Here is a 17,619-nt window from a genome sequence, read left to right as displayed (position 1 = left end):
CAAACACAGTTTTAAAGTTAGACTTCCTTTCTGAGTGCTTGTATATGGAATAACTTAAATTCTTGTTTTTAAATACATATGGTATGTTTTGGAGCTTCAATGCTGCAGTACTGTCCAATAGGGGAGAGTGGGGTGATTTGTGCCAGTGGGGAAATTGTGCCACCTCCTGTTTCTAGGTAACCATAGAAGAAATTGGTCATGTGACCACACATTTTTTAAGAGTTAGCCATTTCACTCATCCTGCAAAGAGAGTCTCATTGCATGAGAGGCAAGCGCATTTAAGTTAAAAAACAGTGTTTTGCCTTTCAAAGTAACATTTCTATGGTCAAGGTTTTTTGATCATAGTGTCTGAAGAGTTATGGACTAGTTGGAAAACATTTGATGTTTTTGTGTTTGTTAAGCAACACTATGAGTCTATACAGCTAGCATAATGTTAGCTTAAAACTGCTGGATAATTCATTTTTTCCAAAATGATAGGGTTGGGGTGATTTTTGGCAAAGGCCTTAGGTTAAGTTGTGTCAGTGGCACAACTCACCCCCCACTTGTGAACATATTAAACATATTTTAGTGTAATTGTACACTGTATTCTTACATCTTCTAATTAAAACTATGTGATATTCCTAATTTTAGATCAAAAATAGAAATAGACTAACCTGCCACAGAAATACAAGAGGAAGACAGGCAGAGCTTCCACTCCTCTATGCTCTGACATGGACAGAGCAGTGAAAAACGTAGAGAAGGGGAATTCCATTCGTCAAGTGGCAAGGCAGATGAACATATGTGGGATGATATTAAAACATTACATGGAGAAAGTGACATTGCTATTCCACTTGACACCACTGACTATGAGGGTTTAGATGTTCAGAATGATGATGATGATGGTGACAAGGATCTGTCTCCTGCATCACAAAAACTTGGTGGCAACAATTTATATTCCCCTGTAAACATCGACAAGTGGGATGTTATGTAGTAGATCTGGGAAGTCAATGTGGTCTTTATGAATTTAATTTTGTTCTAAAAATGTGTTCACGTGGGGTCTTGTGGTGCAATAGGCCTTTGATGTAATATAACTTTAAACCTTAAATTAGTAATTTTGTACTGAATTTGTCTAACTCTTATATGGTATGACTGTTGCTGGGATAAAGAAATATACTTTTTTACTTCGATAGTCAATGGCACAATTTACCCCAATGTATTCTTTCCAAAGGTACAACTTACCCCGCACTGGGGGCAACTTGTTCCACAATACTACTTTTTTTCAGAAAGCTATGTTTCTTAAATACTATATTTCAGATCCAAAGTGATTGTTCCCAGGGATGGACAACATCCTGAATTATATGGACGTATTTTAGTTAGCCACACTTTTAAGTAACTTTAAGTAAAAACTGGCACAATTCACCCCTCTTACCTTACATAAAGTATGTAAAGTTTACCTGTTGTTAGTAATATTGTTATTCACAAAAATGCAATTATTCAGACTAAACGCAAAGTGCAACTTGTGAACATGAAAAATTATTTTTTTAGGTTTTTTTCACAGAATTTTAAGACGTTGCCCAAGATAATAAGACTAAGAATGCTTTAGGGGTCAAACAGCTGGATTTAGTTAGAATCTTTCTTAATTGAAGGCATATAATTGCAAAATTAATGTTGAAGATTTTCTTCTCAAGAAAAAAAAAAAAAGAAATAGGCTCAGCATGAAGAGAAATAAGATAAATAAAACACATTACAGCAGTAATACATTAGAGGAAGCTATGTAAATGTTAACATTGCTCACTTCATTCATGCCACCTTTAGTAATCTAAGTATCTTTGTGCCACTAATGTATCTTCACTCAGTTTTTAGGCATTGTTACAGCCTCTAAGATTGCTTTGCTTTCGATCTGAACACTTTTACAGCATTTATCAGTAAAGATTCACAAAACACATTTTACCTGAGCTTGAATAAATGTGCTGAAATAAAATCTGACTGATGCCTTCTACTGCACCATAGGTTCAGGTTCATGCAGTCACTTTGGCAGACATGCATTCAAAAAGGATGCACAAACTACCTCCTATACCTGGCTCCCTCTCTCTATTATTACTTTCATTGAAACACAGGCAGCTATTAGGTATACAATACTGTGAAAAAGTTTTAAATCATCCCTCGTTTCTTCATACTTTGCTTCCAAGAAACTAAATGACCTTGTAGTCCAAAAAAATGTCTTGACTAAGAGTTCTTTGGGATTTTGTTGTTTGGGTCTTTCAAAGCTTTTCCTTGGACTTTTTAGTTGTTTCCTGCTGTTTTTGTCCATGACAATGATACCATATTAAGAAATGTGTATTTTACACAATGTTTTTTCGAAGTCTTGTCTTGTCTTTAAGAAATAAGAAAACAAAATCCCACAAAGATCTGACAGAGGACCGGAGAGATCCATCAGTGTTCAGATAATCCAATAAATTCCTCTTTGGCAATAAACTACTCTGGTGTTTTTACATAATTGAAACTAACTGAGTCTTAGTGACAGACTGCTTTTAATAAAGTAGTTACAACAGACAGAGGCATTTTACAGCCTGCAGGCCACATCTGTCCCTTTAGATGTCTCAGACTGGACAGCAGCTAAAATCTAAAATTAAACAGGCATAGGGTCTGAATGATGCATGGAAATCCAAATATGCTGCTTCAATTTAGAAGGGAAAAAAAGCTTTTATATTCAGGGTGACTGCTGTTGTTTTTCTGTTCCGGTGGTTACATTAGCACCATTGTGTTTAAGTGATTATTTAAAGTAAAATTCATACAAAATTTTTGTTTTCAGTATAGCATGTTGAATTCCATTTGTCAGCTGCAATGACTACTGCTGCCTAAAGCAGATTAAAATCATTTTCAACAAATATTTTCAAACATACTTGAAATATCTATGATCAGACAATGATCAGGCCTCATTTGGCCATTTGGAACAATGAATTGCACACCTCTGCCTTGTATTTGAGTTAATTTAAAACAGGTTCTTGTGTTATGTGTAGACACAATGCTGGTTTATGTCTTGAGTTAGAAAACAGTTTTGTGCCTCAACTTTTATTGGCCCAGAATCAGAGGCCTACAACAAAAGGCACACAAATATTCCTCTAAACATAGTCAGTTACTCAACTAAAAATGAGTAAAAAGGCAAACTTATAAACTTTGAAAAATCTTAAGAAACCCTCAATAAATATAATTCAAGACAACTGTAAAATATTTTAAGAACTTTGAAGCAAAATATGAAGAAAGTGGGGATGACAGGATTTTCACACAGTATTGTATTTATTTCATACATCTATAGTGTTTCAGTATAACAAATCATTCCACCCACCACACCCTACCCCAGCGTGCTTGCCTTTTCCCCTCCCTTTGACCGTACTTTCTCAGGCCGTGCAAAGGAAATAGAGTTAAATACCTGTGCCTCCAGCTTCGTTAAAGTCAGACTTGAGTATCAGTGTGTGTGTGTGTGTGTGTGTGTTTGGATTTGAATGTGTGCTGGTAAAAAAAAAGAGGAGGGGGAAGAGGGCGAGATGATGCTCTGCTGCCAGCTTTCCTCTGTGTGGCGTATGGATAGCCTGGGCACTTAAAGGGTTAAAGGTGTCTGGGATGCCCTCACCCCCACGGACTGATCAACTGAGACCTCCAGCAAGGAGAATGCGGAAGAATGAAGAGGTAGTGGTATGGCTTGGTTAAAAAGACATGATGTTGGCTTTAATGGTTCTTTGTCAGTTGGTTGCTGAGATAAATGCTTGATGGAGTTTGGAACAAGGATTGTAAAAAGACTGAATCGGATAAGGATGGAAGGTGTGTTTCAGTGGAATAATGGCACATGGTATCTGCTCCTAACATACAGCAAAAACGTCTACCTTGACCTAAACTGTCAAGAAAATAGATCATGATCAGCTCTTAACTTGTAAGAACACTTTTTACATCGATTACGATTCTTCCTATAATTCTTCCTATTTCTATTTTAAATTACAGCAACCAGCACATTTATTCAGATTTCTTTAACAATCATGAAAGATGATAATTTCAAATTTCACTCGATTTTGCTTATTTTAATTTTGTTTATTTTTGTAACAAAGGTGAATCATAATCTCTCAAACCCCCAGTTGGTCGTGGCAGATGGCCGCTCACACTGAGCCTGTTTCTGCTGGAGGTTTCTTCCTGTTAAAAGGGAGTTTTTCCTCTCCACTGTCACTACATGCATGCTCAGTATGAGGGATTGCTGCAAAGTCAATGCCAGTGACTGTCCACTGTCTCTACATGCTCATCTGGGAGGAGGGAATGCTACAAGTTAGAAAAGATAGAAAAGTCAAGATAGAAAAATATTTTAACCAATTTGAATAAATAACTGAATCTGACTGCACTGTTCAATGGTTAGGATTAATTGGAATGTATGTACCTGACTTGAAATCTGTATGATTCGATTGAATTGGGCGCTGTATAAATAAGGGCTGTTGCCTTGCAGCAAGAAGGTCCTGGGTTCGAATCCTGGCTGGGGGTCTTTCTGCATGGAGTTTGCATGTTCTCCCCGTGCATGCGTGGGTTCTCACCGGGGACTCCGGCTTCCTCCCACAGTCCAAAGACATGCCTGTTAGGTTAATTGGTCACTCTAAATTGCCCTTAGGTGTATGATTTGTGCATGGTTGTTTGTGTGTTGCCCTGCGATGGACTAGTGACCTGTCCAGGGTGTACCCCGCCTCTCGCCCATAGACTGCTGGAGATAGGCACCAGCTCCCCACGACCCACTATGGAATAAGCGGTAGAAAAGGACTGACTGACTATATAAATGAAATTTAATTGAATCTCACACGATTCTTACAAAAGTGTATGTAAAACCAAAAGTGGCTTGAAAAATTTTGTTTGGACATACAAATTTTAATTTCCACATCTGTTGTCACGCCAAGTAAAACATAATAATTAACATCACATAAATATGTTTTTTTAAATAGATTTCTTTTCTTGAATACATTCAGGAACGTAAGCCTAACATAACAAAACCATCAAGTTATTAGATGTATGCCAACAAACCCTTGCTGAGGGTCTTGAAGAAGTCTACACTTCCTTGAGGGTAGAAAATGTAGCACAAAGAGCAACTCAGCACCTGCTTGTCTAGTTATTCTACTTGCTGTATGTTAGGAATTAGACCGGTGTAGGGAGTATGTGATCAAGAAGAAATAGAGCTATGGAATGTCTGAGAGGTGTGGTGGTAAGAAAAAGGGTTTATAAGACCAAAACTTTGGAATTAGATGCAAGAAAAGAAGAAGGGATGACTCACGGCCTGGTTGGTAGAAATATCAGGTCGGCATGAGTTGAAGAATAGGGGAAAATAAGGGAACAGGAGCAAGGAAGATGGGGAGCAATATTGTTCATAAGGAGGAAATGGTGATTAATAGTTCATTAGTTCATAAAACAGGGGAATAGTGTAGGGTTAGTTTGTCCATGACTTTTACTGGTTTTGAGAGGAAGGAGGAAGTTAGCAATGGTGCCGCTACACTCTACAAACTTATTTGCATGTCAGCAATGAGAATGTTTATCCAAAATGGTTGACATTTGTGGAAGTACCAACTCTCATTTGAAACCTCAGGAAAGCCCCTGGGAGTAGCAAATTTCGAGAGCCAGATTCTTTGTTTTAGAGTGTAGCTAAGAGATGGAACATTCAGGTGAAAAGTATCAGGGACACATTTCAGTTAAAGATGAGGGCTGGATATCCAGATGAAAATGGAAATGATACGTAGAGAAAGACCGCTTGATAGAATGATAATGTGATGCTGACCAATGAGAAAACTGACAAGGAAATTGACATGAATTATCTTGTACAATGAAGAAGGAAAAACGGTGACCATAGTCAAGAAGGAGCGTTCAACAACAACAGAGATGAATAGAGCAGACAATACCCAAGTAAGAGAACAAAGAAAGACAGAAATAAAATTAAAAGAAGGTAGAATAAACAATAGCAGCAGTGAGAGGAAGAGAAAAAAGTAGATAGCAAAAAGAAATAGGATAAAGATTTTTTTAGACACACCAGGCGGAGACAACAGCAGAGAGAGTGAGAGATCAGGATTGTCTGGTTAACTGAGTGTACAAGGCTGTGCAGCCTGGGCCTTTCTGAGGATGGTAAAATGTGTATGTTTGTGTGTGGATGGTGAAAGTGATCAAGAGGAGGGAGAGGGGGTGGTGAAGAGGGCACTTACGTGAAGGCGAAGGCCACCAGAGCACCACTAACCACTATAAAGTCCAGAATGTTCCACAAGTCACGGAAGTAAGACCCTTGGTGGAGAAACAAGCCCAGCACAACCATCTGGAAAACATGAAGAGTGCTCAGAACAACATGCATACATAAAAGCAAATGTTAGGGTTCCTCCACATTTCTCGTTTTAAAATTCATTCCACAGTCAAATCTTAAGGTGTTTTGGCGGCTGTCAGTTTTCAGGCATTTTTAAAAAGGAAATACAAACATTCAATGTAAATGTAGTGGAGAAGCTGAGAACAATAAGCTTGTGGTCTGAATCAACGGATTTTCAGTTTTGTCAGCCCTGATAGGTAACCAGCAAAGAGATAAAAAATTAGATATTTTTAGTGAACACACCATATCTAAGCACTCCCATTTCACAACTCTCTTCAGTGTTGACAGTGTAACTGAGGGAAGAAGACCCAGTTGGCCATTTTCAGCATTAAAGAGGTGTTTAATAATGAAGTCAGAGAAAGTAGTAAGATGTGAAAAGCCTAATTAAATGTAACTATTTTCCATGACATTTTCCGACAGGTCTCTGATTTATTGGGCTTTGAAGGGGGAGAGGAGCAAGACTTTAGCATATATTAAAAAGTCTGAACATTCTACAGCACAGTTGCACTGTTTTACCTTTTTTAGCTTTCAGCCTCTGTGGACCATGTTGGATTTATAAATGTTAGGGACCTTTCAGAAAGATCTATTTAAACAAGCAAAACCTGCTGTCTACAGTTAGTAAAGCTAACTACATTAATCTAAATAGGCACTAATCGAAGATGCTGAAGTCAATTTAAAATGTCAACAACATAATTAGTTTAGAATTGTTATTATTGAATAAAACCCAGTTTTACAGCTCTCTCATGCCCCTGGTGCTATGTTGCCTCTGCTTCTTATAATTACTGACTGCTCCCAGAAGGAAGGCAAAAACCTTGGGTGATTGGGAATTGGCCACATAATTTTCATTGGTGTAAAATGTAGAATACAAACTCTCCAAAAACAATTCTGGAGACAAATCACAGGGTTTAAATATTTTCAAACATGATGTTAATTTTGTAAAATTACTAAGCAACTACGGAAATAGAAAAGGCTGCTTAAATTAAAATAGACCTTTTTAGTTAGAGTGACTTAGGTACATTAAGTATCTACAGTACAGACCAAACGTTTGGACACACCTTCTCATTCAAAGAGTTGTCTTTATTTTCATGACTATGAATATTCTAGCTTCACACTGAAGGCATCAAAACTATGAATTAACACATGTGGAATTATATACTGAACCAAAAAGTGTGAAACAACTGAAAATATGTCTTATATTCTAGGTTCTTCAAAGTAGCCACCTTTTGCTTTGATTACTGCTACGAACACTCTTGGCATTCTGTTGATGAGCTTCAAGAGGTAGTCACCTGAAAAGGTTTTGTGTCACCAGTAAAGCACCCCCACACCATCACACCCCCTCCTCCATGCTTCACGGTGGAAACCAGGCCTGTAGAGTCCATCCCTTCACCTCTTCTGCGCCGCACAAAGACACGGTGGTTGGAACCAAAGATCTCAAACTTGGACTCATCAGACCAAAGCACAGATTTCCACTGGTCTAATGTCCATTCCTTGTGTTCTTTAGCCCAAACAAGTCTCTTCTGCTTGTTACCTGTCCTCAGCAGTGGTTTCCTAGCAGCTATATTACCATGAAGGCCTGATTCACACAGTCTCCTATTAACAGTTGTTCTAGAGATGTGTCTGCTTCTAGAACTCTGTGTGGCATTGACCTGTTCTCTAATCTGAGCTGCTGTTAACCTGCAATTTCTGAGGCTGGTGACTCGGATGAACTTATCGTCCGCAGCAGAGGTGACTCTTGGTCTTTCTTTCCTGGGGCAGTCCTCATGTGAGCCAGTTTCTTTGTAGCGCTTGATGGTTTTTGCGACTGCACTTGGGGACACTTTCAGAGTTTTCCTAATTGTTCGGACTGACTGACCTTCATTTCTTAAAGTAATGATGGCCACTCGTTTTTCTTTACTTAGCTGCTTTTTTCTTGCCATAATACAAATTCTAACAGTCTATGCAGCAGGACTATTAGCTGTGTACTGTATCCACCTCCTGCACAACACAACTGATGGTCCCAACCCCATTTATAAGGCTTGAAATCCCACTTATTAAACCTGACAGGGCACACCAGTGAAGTGAAAACCATTTCAGGTGACTACCTCTTGAAGCTCAACAACAGAATGCCAAGAGTGTGCGGAGCAGTAATCAAAGCAAAAGGAGGCTACTTTGAAGAACCTAGAATATAAGATATATTTTCAGTTTTGTCTGTACTGTACTTGAGTAAGGATTTTTTAAAAATAAAATTAATCTCTTAATGTTTTAGAACAAGTATTGAGAATAAAATTTGGAAACAAATGTTTTTCCCTACTTATTGCAACCTGGAAAACAGTATAAGAAAATGCCATACTTTTCCTTACTTTTAAACACTGCGTAGGAACCAATTTATATCAATTTCAGATAAACACACATTTTATTGCACTCAAAAGGACCTGGAGGAATTCCAGCTCATACCTGTTGGGGTTGCTGACGGTCACTTAAATTTAAATAAAAAACAATAAGCGGCAAGCACATTTGAAAGTAAAAAACAGAAAACACAGCCAAAGAATATATTTTCATTCATTACAAACATAAACACCCACACTCAGTCTGTGATACTTTGTTACCTTGATCAACATTTCAAATGTGAAGACCCCTGTGAAAACGTAGTCAAAATACCGCAGCACCTGCAGAACAACACAAGACCATGAGGTAAAATTATATTTGAAAGAAGAAAAAAGAACAGGAGAGACCAGATCAAAATCAGTGTAATCCAATTGCTCATCGAAATCTTTAGCTTTTTATTAGGGTTGTCCTGATCAAGATTTCTTTGATTTGCCGTTTGCAGTCGGATACTTCTTTAAAGTTCATAATGAACTATTTACGTCTTAAAACTAAATGGCTTTAAATTGCAGGAAAATAAACTGCATTTCATCATGGTCTACATTATTTTGGGGATTGTGTCACACTTGATTCATTCATCAGAGACATTCATGATGCTGCAGTCACTCAGCTTTTCTTGACAGGAGCAGATATTTTGTCCAACAACGTGCACCTAGATTAAGAAAGTTGTTGTTCTGACAAATTTTCATCCAAAACAGCTATCAATTGAACGTTTTTTACCAAACATATGATAACAGTCGCCTATAAGTTCGACCCTGCTCCTGCATGTGTTTTCATGCAGAGCACTTTGCTAAGTGCTAGCTAACATTAGCAGGTTTAGTCTCTATTATGATATGACTTGTTGAAAATTTGGCCTATAATATTTTACTCTGTGGTTCCAGCTGATCGCCCAAGGAAAACTTTAAAGAAATTATTCTCCTGCTTTATAAACTTAGTTTAAACATTGTCAAATTTACCGACCTGTGTTTAAGTTGGTCTCTCGTAGACCAAAGTGACAATTAGCCATTAGCTATCTTAATAGTCTCAAGAAGTCATTGAATGATGTCGTTACCACATTTAAAAAACTGACCCTATGTATCTAATTGTAATAGAGATATTAATAATATTGAGGGAGAGGCCAGAAGTGACTAAACAACACCCTAAATATGTTTACAACTACTAATAAACTTTCTTCTGTTGATTTTTGCTTTTAAGGTCACAGTTTCTTTGTTTTTCATTTACATTTTGTACATTGTACAGTTTGCACATGCACAATTGAGTATTTTCACATCAGTCTCCAAAAGTCAATAACACATGAAAAGGATGCTTTGCTAAATTTGGCAGTCACAAATTATGTTTGACAAAGTTCTAAGCACAACACAGAGGAGGTCACATGACAGAGGCAGGGAGGTGCAGCAGGGACTACAGTCTCAGTTTCTCTGTATGTATCATTGGAAAGTATAAAAAATGCTGAGATGGATGAAAAAAACTCACACTTACAATATACGCAAAATAATGTGCAGAGTGATGCACATAAAAGTAGGTGGTAATCTAAACAAAGTACAAAATCTCTAGTTTAGTTAGGGACATAAATACTGATCCTTAAAAACTGATAGAACCCGATTCAATATTTGGGCATCCCTAGTCTTTGTTTAAAAACTTTTATTGAGTCCCGATCTGCTTAGTTTAATTAAGGAATGTATAGTTTTTTGTTTCCATTTTTTGTGTCTTGTAAAGCAGCACTTTTATCCATAGAATGATGTGGATATGCACACATTAAATTGTGAAAGACACCAACACATTCATGCCTCACATTGTTTCGTGGTGAGTCAGGCTTGACAGGATCCTCTGCTGCAAGGGCGATGCTGCTCATAGCGATGACAGACAGGATGCTGAACTCAAAGTACTTCAGAGTAAGGATGTAGTGACAGCACTTCCGAAACCTGTTTCAAACACACAAATGCTTGCACACGTTGGCACTAAAACGTTCACAAAACACATTGGCCATTTCTTTGCCTATGCAAAAATAAAAAAACAAAACTTTGATTTCAAAGAACATTTTATTGCCTCACAATACATAACACAAGTTTGTGAGTTTGACTCAGATTTAACACAGATAAAAAAATACTCACGGGTTGGTCGTAGACATTATGAAGCAGGAACTATAGGGAGGCATGCGCTTAGGGCCATCTTCATCTTCACCCTCATCCTCCTCTTCCTTCTTCTCCTCGCTTTTCTTCTGGTCAGTGTTGGCATTCTTGTTCACTGAGCACAGAGAAGAAAGTAAGAAGAGAATAAAAAAAGTGACAGACTGACAGAAATGAGTCAGACTCACACAAAGCATGCAACTTGTCCACCAGCATTGCTTTAAGCAATAGAAGTGCAAAAAGGTGAATAAGACTGTTATACACTGCCAAACAATACTGATGTATTGTCAAAAGTGGAATGACAGAAATTTCACTTGTCAGAATAACTTTATGTAGCAACTACCTAAAGAGATCCGATTCTTTGAAGTGATGTTCTGTGAAGTTATCAGTAATAGTTCCCCTAAATGTAGTAGAAATATGTTACACTGTATGGAGCGGGTTCATTTAGGCGGGCTTGTTTTAGCAGATTTTATCAATTTACAATTGACAATTTGATTTATAGAATGGACTGATGAGTCATACTGGATCTTTGAATTGAACTGAATTGAATTGGATCTGACAAAGTAGAAAGTCTAAGCATCCATCACTCGGACGTTGTTCAGTTCAAAAAATAATTTTGAGTTCTTCTAACTTGATGAAATAAACTAAAACGGGACTGGCTCTTGGTTTCTCACAGCTTTGAGGATTGTTTTTGTTTGTTTTTAACAAACACTGCAATATGACACCTTTTAGTTATGGGTAAGGGAACCACTTTCTATTTCATTTAAAAAATCTGAACTATCCCTTTAATGCTGTATGCATCATGACAAGAAAGCCCTCAAAAGCAACTATGTAAAGTAAAAGCAAAGTACCCTGACTGAATGAAAACATATATTTTGATTATAAATAAGGGCTTTAAGCAAGCCTAGATTAAAAGCCTTTATTTTTCAGTTTACTTTGCACCAAAATGACAAAAATATATCAAATCAAAATTTGTAAATGTTGCTGTTTAATAACAACAAAAGATAATAGCACTGTAGTAAAGGGATATTACCAAAGGTCAAAATTATATTTCTGTATGGTAGGGGTGTAATACTTTCACACTTTACAAAAAGTGTTGTAAAGAATCTGTAATCAGTGTAAAATAATTTAGAAGTCTTTGTTTAGTGAACTCTATCAATACAAAAGTGCAACTCAATAACTACTTTCTACCTCACTTCAAAATAAGAGTCTCAAACATAAAAACAAGGTTTCAAGTTAAAAACACTCACCTTCATTTCCCACCCCATAAAATAGCTTACACCTACTTCACCAGATTAAGTCATGTGGGCAGAAACATGACAGCGCTTCACGAGACACCAGGTTGACGAGAAATATTATGGCATGATATCTAGTTACACCCCAACTGCATGGCTAAACTCTTCTGCACCTAGCTACATGCTCATGATGATTACCTTGTAAGATGGCATTGGTCGAGGGATAGGGGTACACAGGGGGCATGTCTATCGTGGTGTAGTCAGGCTTTGCCATGCTGGTCAAGATGAGACTGTCCATGCTATGAAGCAAGGTGTGGGTGTCTGCATCATGGCAGTTCAGCAGGTTGTTGAGGTGGTCTGGATGATCTGGGTGATCGGGTGGGAGATCATAAGGGTGCTCATGGGCACTGGCCAGCTTGCTGTTGTTGCGGAAGTTGTCAAGGTCCTCGTTATACTGCTGTATGGGTCGTGTAGTTGAGAGGCTGGGACAGGTGCTGTGGTGTTCTCTGACATTGGCAATGGAATGAACATGGCACAAAAAGAAACATTAATGGAGCAAATGAGAGGAAAATAGAATCATTAAAGAGAACAAGCAATAAAATATGATAAAACATTTTATTGCATTACATCACATGTTTTGAGTTTTTGAAAAAAATTACAAAGCCTAAGAGTTTGAATAAGTTAAAAGGTATCCAACACCACTTCGTAAAGACTACTGTCCTGCATCCTCAAAACGTCATGACGTTCTAGAGAGGCTTGGTAGTTAACCCTTCAATAGATTTCGGTGTTTTGAACCATGACAACTTTAACAGCATGCAAGACACCATACTGCCATACTGCCACCAGACTGCCACCAGACTCCTGCATGAAAAAAGATCCTTCCTTTCACTTACTTTCTGACACGATGTCCTCTGCATCTTTCCTGGTTGCAATGCCAATGTCGTCTTGTCTTCTGTCCACCCTCTTCCTCACTTTTCTCTCCATCTCCCTCTGTTGCCCTACATTGATGTCTTCTGCCCTCGTCCCCCTCCTTGGCTGTCCTGCGGTACTGTCGGCACCTCCTTGCCTCACCATTGCCATCTGCACCTTCACTATGATGGGGAGAAATGCTGCGAGCCTCCCTGCACTCTCTGTTCCTGTGTCGATGGCCTCGATGACTCCGGTGGCTGTGTTTCTCCTCGTCTTGGTGGCGTTCCATGTTTCCTTCTATGTTACCCAGAGATGTGCAGCTGAAACCATGCCCTATGTTGGTTTCCATAAGCTGGCTTGTATCTACACTGACTGGGTTAGTGGGTTTCTGATGTTGATGGTGGCGGTAGTGGCAGTGGTGGGTAGCACGACGGCGGTGATCAATATCCTGCCGTCGATACTGCTGATCCAGTGGCAGCTCACCAGGTTGGGTCTTGTTGGTGTTGTTGTTGCGATTGTCCTGTGGGTTTACCACCAAAGGTCTGTCCAGGTGTGTTTTCATATCACCACGTGCTTTCTGTGGGTATGAAACCTGCATGGAATTAAAGAGAAGAGGTTTTGAAACACTCATAATGTTGAAAGCTCAGGGTTTCCAACTTAATTCATATATACAGTACAGACCAAAAGTTTGGACACAGCTTCTCATTCAAAGAGTTTTTTTTATTTTCATGACTATGAATATTGTAGCATCACACTGAAGGCATCAAAACTATGAATTAATACATGTGGAATTATATACTGAACAAAAAAGTGTGAAACAACTGAAAATATGTCTTATATTCTAGGTTCTTCAAAGTAGCCACCTTTTGCTTTGATTACTGCTCCGCACACTCTTGGCATTCTGTTGATGAGCTTCAAGAGGTTGTCACCTGAAATGGTTTTTACTTCACAGGTGTGCCCTGTCAGGTTTAGTAAGTGGGATTTCAAGCCTTATAAATGGGGTTGGGACCATCAGTTGTGTTGTGCAGGAGGTGGATACAGTACACAGCTAATAGTCCTACTGAATAGAGTGTTAGAATTTGTATTATGGAAAGAAAAAAGCAGCTAAGTAAAGAAAAATGAGTGGCCATCATTACTTTAAGAAATGAAGGTCAGTCAGTCCGAACAATTGGGAAAACTCTGAAAGTGTCCCCAAGTGCAGTCGCAAAAACCATCAAACGCTACAAAGGAACTGGCTCACATCAGGACCGCCCCAGGAAAGGATGACCAAGAGTCACCTCTGATGTGGACAATAAGTTCATCCGAGTCACCAGCATCAGAAATCACAGGTTAACAGCAGCTCAGATTAGAGAACAGGTCAATGCCACACAGAGTTCTAGCAGCAGACACATCTCTAGAACAACTGTTAAGAGGAGACTGTGTAAATCAGGCCTCCATGGTAAAATAGCTGCTAGGAAACCACTGCTGAGGACAGGCAACAAGCAGAAGAGACTTGTTTGGGCTAAAGAACACAAGGAATGGACATTAGACCAGTGGAAATCTGTGCTTTGGTCTGATGAGTCCAAGTTTGAGATCTTTGGTTCTAACCACCGTGTCTTTGTGCGGTGCAGAAGAGGTGAACGGATGGACTCTACATGCCTGATTCCAACCGTGAAGCATGGAGGAGGGGTGTGATGGTGTGGGGGTGCTTTGCTGGTGACACTGTTGGGTATATATTCAAAATTGTAGGAATACTGAACCAGCATGGCTACCACAGCATCTTGCAGCGGCATGCTATTCCATCCGGTTTGTGTTTAGTTGGACAATCATTTATTTTTCAACAGGACAATGACCCCAAACACACCTCCAGGCTGTGTAAGGGCTATTTGACCAAGGAGGAGAGTGATGGGGTGCTGCGCCAGATGACCTGGCCTCCACAGTCACCGGACCTGAACCCAATCGAGATGGTTTGGGGTGAGCTGGACCGCAGAGTGAAGGCAAAAGGGCCAACAAGTGCTAAGCATCTCTGGGAACTCCTTCAAGACTGTTGGAAAACCATTTCAGGTGACTCCCTCTTGAAGCTCATCAACAGAATACCAAGAGTGTGCGGAGCAGTAATCAAAGCAAAAGGTGGCTACTTTGAAGAACCTAGAATATAAGACATATTTTCAGTTGTTTCACACTTTCTTGATCAGTAAATAATTCCACGTGTTAATTCATAGTTCAGTGTGAAGCTAAAATTTTCACAGCCATGAAAATAAAGACAACTCTTTGAACGAGAAGGTGTGTCCAAACTTTTGGTCTGTACTGTATATCCTGCTGACTCCTGATAGACTTTCCGTGGATACATTTTTGACCCGCTCCAGTTTTGAGTTGCCTGGCTTCTTTGAGTGCAACTCTGGTATTCTCAGCATGGCCCACTTTAATAATGCATTGCTCCCAAGCACGCAGCTTCAAGTAGTCCCATATAGCAGCTCAATGGCAAATTTTTTTCACTGGCTTAAAGGGATATTACACCCTGGAATTAAAACATCTGTGGATACAGCATGACCCAGAATGAATGGTGGTTAAAAACCAGGTCAGAACCCTGTGCTGGTACAGTGCATGGTAAAACATCCCACTGGGCCAAAAATTGAATCAAAAAGGCTCTAATATCTTGAAGAAAAGTCTTTTTCAATTGATATAAAACCGTTGGTGCTATGGTGAACCTAAACCTTTACTATAGATATAGCTGAGTGTGGTCTGAGTTTTCCATCATATCTGAACCACACCAAGAACTGATTCCACATCTTAAAACATGTATAGTTTTCTCTCTGAATCTATGTAACCAGATAAGTTGGAAAAATACGTACTTCAGTTTGCAGTTTCCCACAAACCAAGGGGACACAGCAAACATGTGAATGAAGGTGCTCTGCTCAGATAGGAGCTAAATGTAACTTTTTAGCCGATGTGCTTAACACTATGTCTGATAAAGGTCTAACCCTGAATATTACTCTGAACAGACTATCCTCATGCTGTGGGAATGCTTTTCTTTATAAGCAGTCACTGATGGTCAGAGTTGACGGCAAGATGGTGGGAGCTCCTATCCTGGAGGGAAACCAAAACATAAAACTACAGCCTAAGAATGGTTTAGGTCAAAGTATATTCACAAGTTAGAATGGTCATAGACAGAGTCAAGAGTTAAATCCAAAATAGAATTTAAGGCAAATCTTGAAAATGGATGTTCACAGTGGCTCTGGCAGAGTCCTGGATGAAGGATCCAAGGCAGGGGGAGACAAAGAAGAGGAACCTGTTATGGAGAAGCGGCTTTCGCTGACTTTTGCTCTGAAAAAGTTAATAAGATGATGATCACGGTAGCAAGCTTGTGCATGTGAGTCCAGAATATCTACAACAATGTTCTAGGACTCGGCTGGTCGTTTTCATCTGGCGCAGCTCCTCAGTGAAACAGGGTGCAGAACGTTCAAAATTGACGTCAGGTAGCCTAATAGGGCCATGGAGGTCAAAAAACGTGCTCAGGGAGGAGTTATAATGCATCACTAGTTCATCCACTGTTGCAGGAATAGGACAGAGAGCACATTGGGGTCAGTGGTCAAGGTGGTAAGGTCAGTGTGTTTTCAGTTGCGGAAAGATATTTGCATATAATATAGAAGTTTTAGCAATACACTATATCCCTTTAAGCTGTCAAAAAAAGTATATGTATACATATATATATATATATATATATATATATGTATATATATATATATATATATATATATATATATACACTGCTCAAAAAAATAAAGGGAACACTTAAACAACCCAATATAACTCCAAGTAAATCAAACTTCTTTGAAATAAAAACTGTCCACTGTCCACAGGAAGCAACACTGATTGACAATCAATTTCACATGCTGTTGTGCAAATGGAATAGAAAACAGGGGGAAATCTTTGGCGATTAGCAAGACACACTCAATAAAGGAGAGGTTCTGCAGGTGGGGACCACAGGCCACCTCTCAGTACCTATGCTTTCTGGCTGATGTTTTGGTCACTTTTGAATGTTGGTGGTGCTTTCACACTCGTGGTAGCATGAGACGGACTCTACAACCCACACAAGTGGCTCAGGTAGTGCAGCTCATTCAGGATGGCACATCAATGCGAGCTGTGGCAAGAAGGTTTGCTGTCTGTCAGCGTAGTGTCCAGAGCCTGGAGGCGCTACCAGGAAACAGGCCAGTACACCGGGAGACGTGGAGGAGGCCGTAGGAGGACAACAACCCAGCAGCAGGACCGCTACCTCCGCCTTTGTGCAAGGAGGAACAGGAGGAGCACTGCCAGAGCCCTGCAAAATGACCTCCAGCAGGCCACAAATGTGCATATGTCCGCACAAACGGTTAGAAACCAACTCCGTGAGGATGGTATGAGGGTCCTATATCCTCAAATTGGGGTTGTGCTCACAGCCCAACACCATGCAGGACACTTGGCATTTGCCAGAGAACACCAGGATTGGCAAATTCGCCACTGGCGCCCTGTGCTCTTCACAGATGAGAGCAGGTTCACACTGAGCACATATGACAGACGTGACAGAGTCTGAAGACACTGTGGAGAGAGATCTGCTGCCTGCAACATCCTTCAGCATGACCGGTTTGGCAGTGGGTCAGTAATGGTGTGGGGTGGAATTTCTTTGGAG

General features: G+C 39.5%; 1 protein-coding gene across 7 annotated transcripts in view; it reads right to left on the bottom strand.

The window, feature by feature from the left end:
• cacna1ab (calcium channel, voltage-dependent, P/Q type, alpha 1A subunit, b) overlaps positions 1–17,619 on the bottom strand; it is a 179,852-nt gene that overhangs the window by 69,771 nt on the left and 92,462 nt on the right. For 6 of the 7 annotated variants that reach the window (XM_047366480.1, XM_047366484.1, XM_047366482.1 and 3 more), the window contains exons 20-25: positions 12,959–13,566; positions 12,264–12,571; positions 10,816–10,948; positions 10,497–10,626; positions 8,929–8,988; positions 6,192–6,298 (exon numbers count right to left, since the gene is read on the bottom strand). In XM_047366480.1, coding sequence (XP_047222436.1) covers positions 6,192–6,298; positions 8,929–8,988; positions 10,497–10,626; positions 10,816–10,948; positions 12,264–12,571; positions 12,959–13,566 — 1,346 coding nt within the window. Of the gene's footprint in view, positions 1–5,275; positions 5,279–6,191; positions 6,299–8,928; positions 8,989–10,496; positions 10,627–10,815; positions 10,949–12,263; positions 12,572–12,958; positions 13,567–17,619 lie in introns of all 7 variants that reach the window. The other variant, XM_047366481.1, reaches the window with a different exon arrangement.

This window comes from Girardinichthys multiradiatus, chromosome 5, assembly GCF_021462225.1.
Source record: "Girardinichthys multiradiatus isolate DD_20200921_A chromosome 5, DD_fGirMul_XY1, whole genome shotgun sequence".
NCBI classification, from domain to species: domain Eukaryota; kingdom Metazoa; phylum Chordata; class Actinopteri; order Cyprinodontiformes; family Goodeidae; genus Girardinichthys; species Girardinichthys multiradiatus.
Note: the sequence above shows the minus strand (reverse complement) of the source record. Positions and strands in the feature narration are given on the sequence as shown.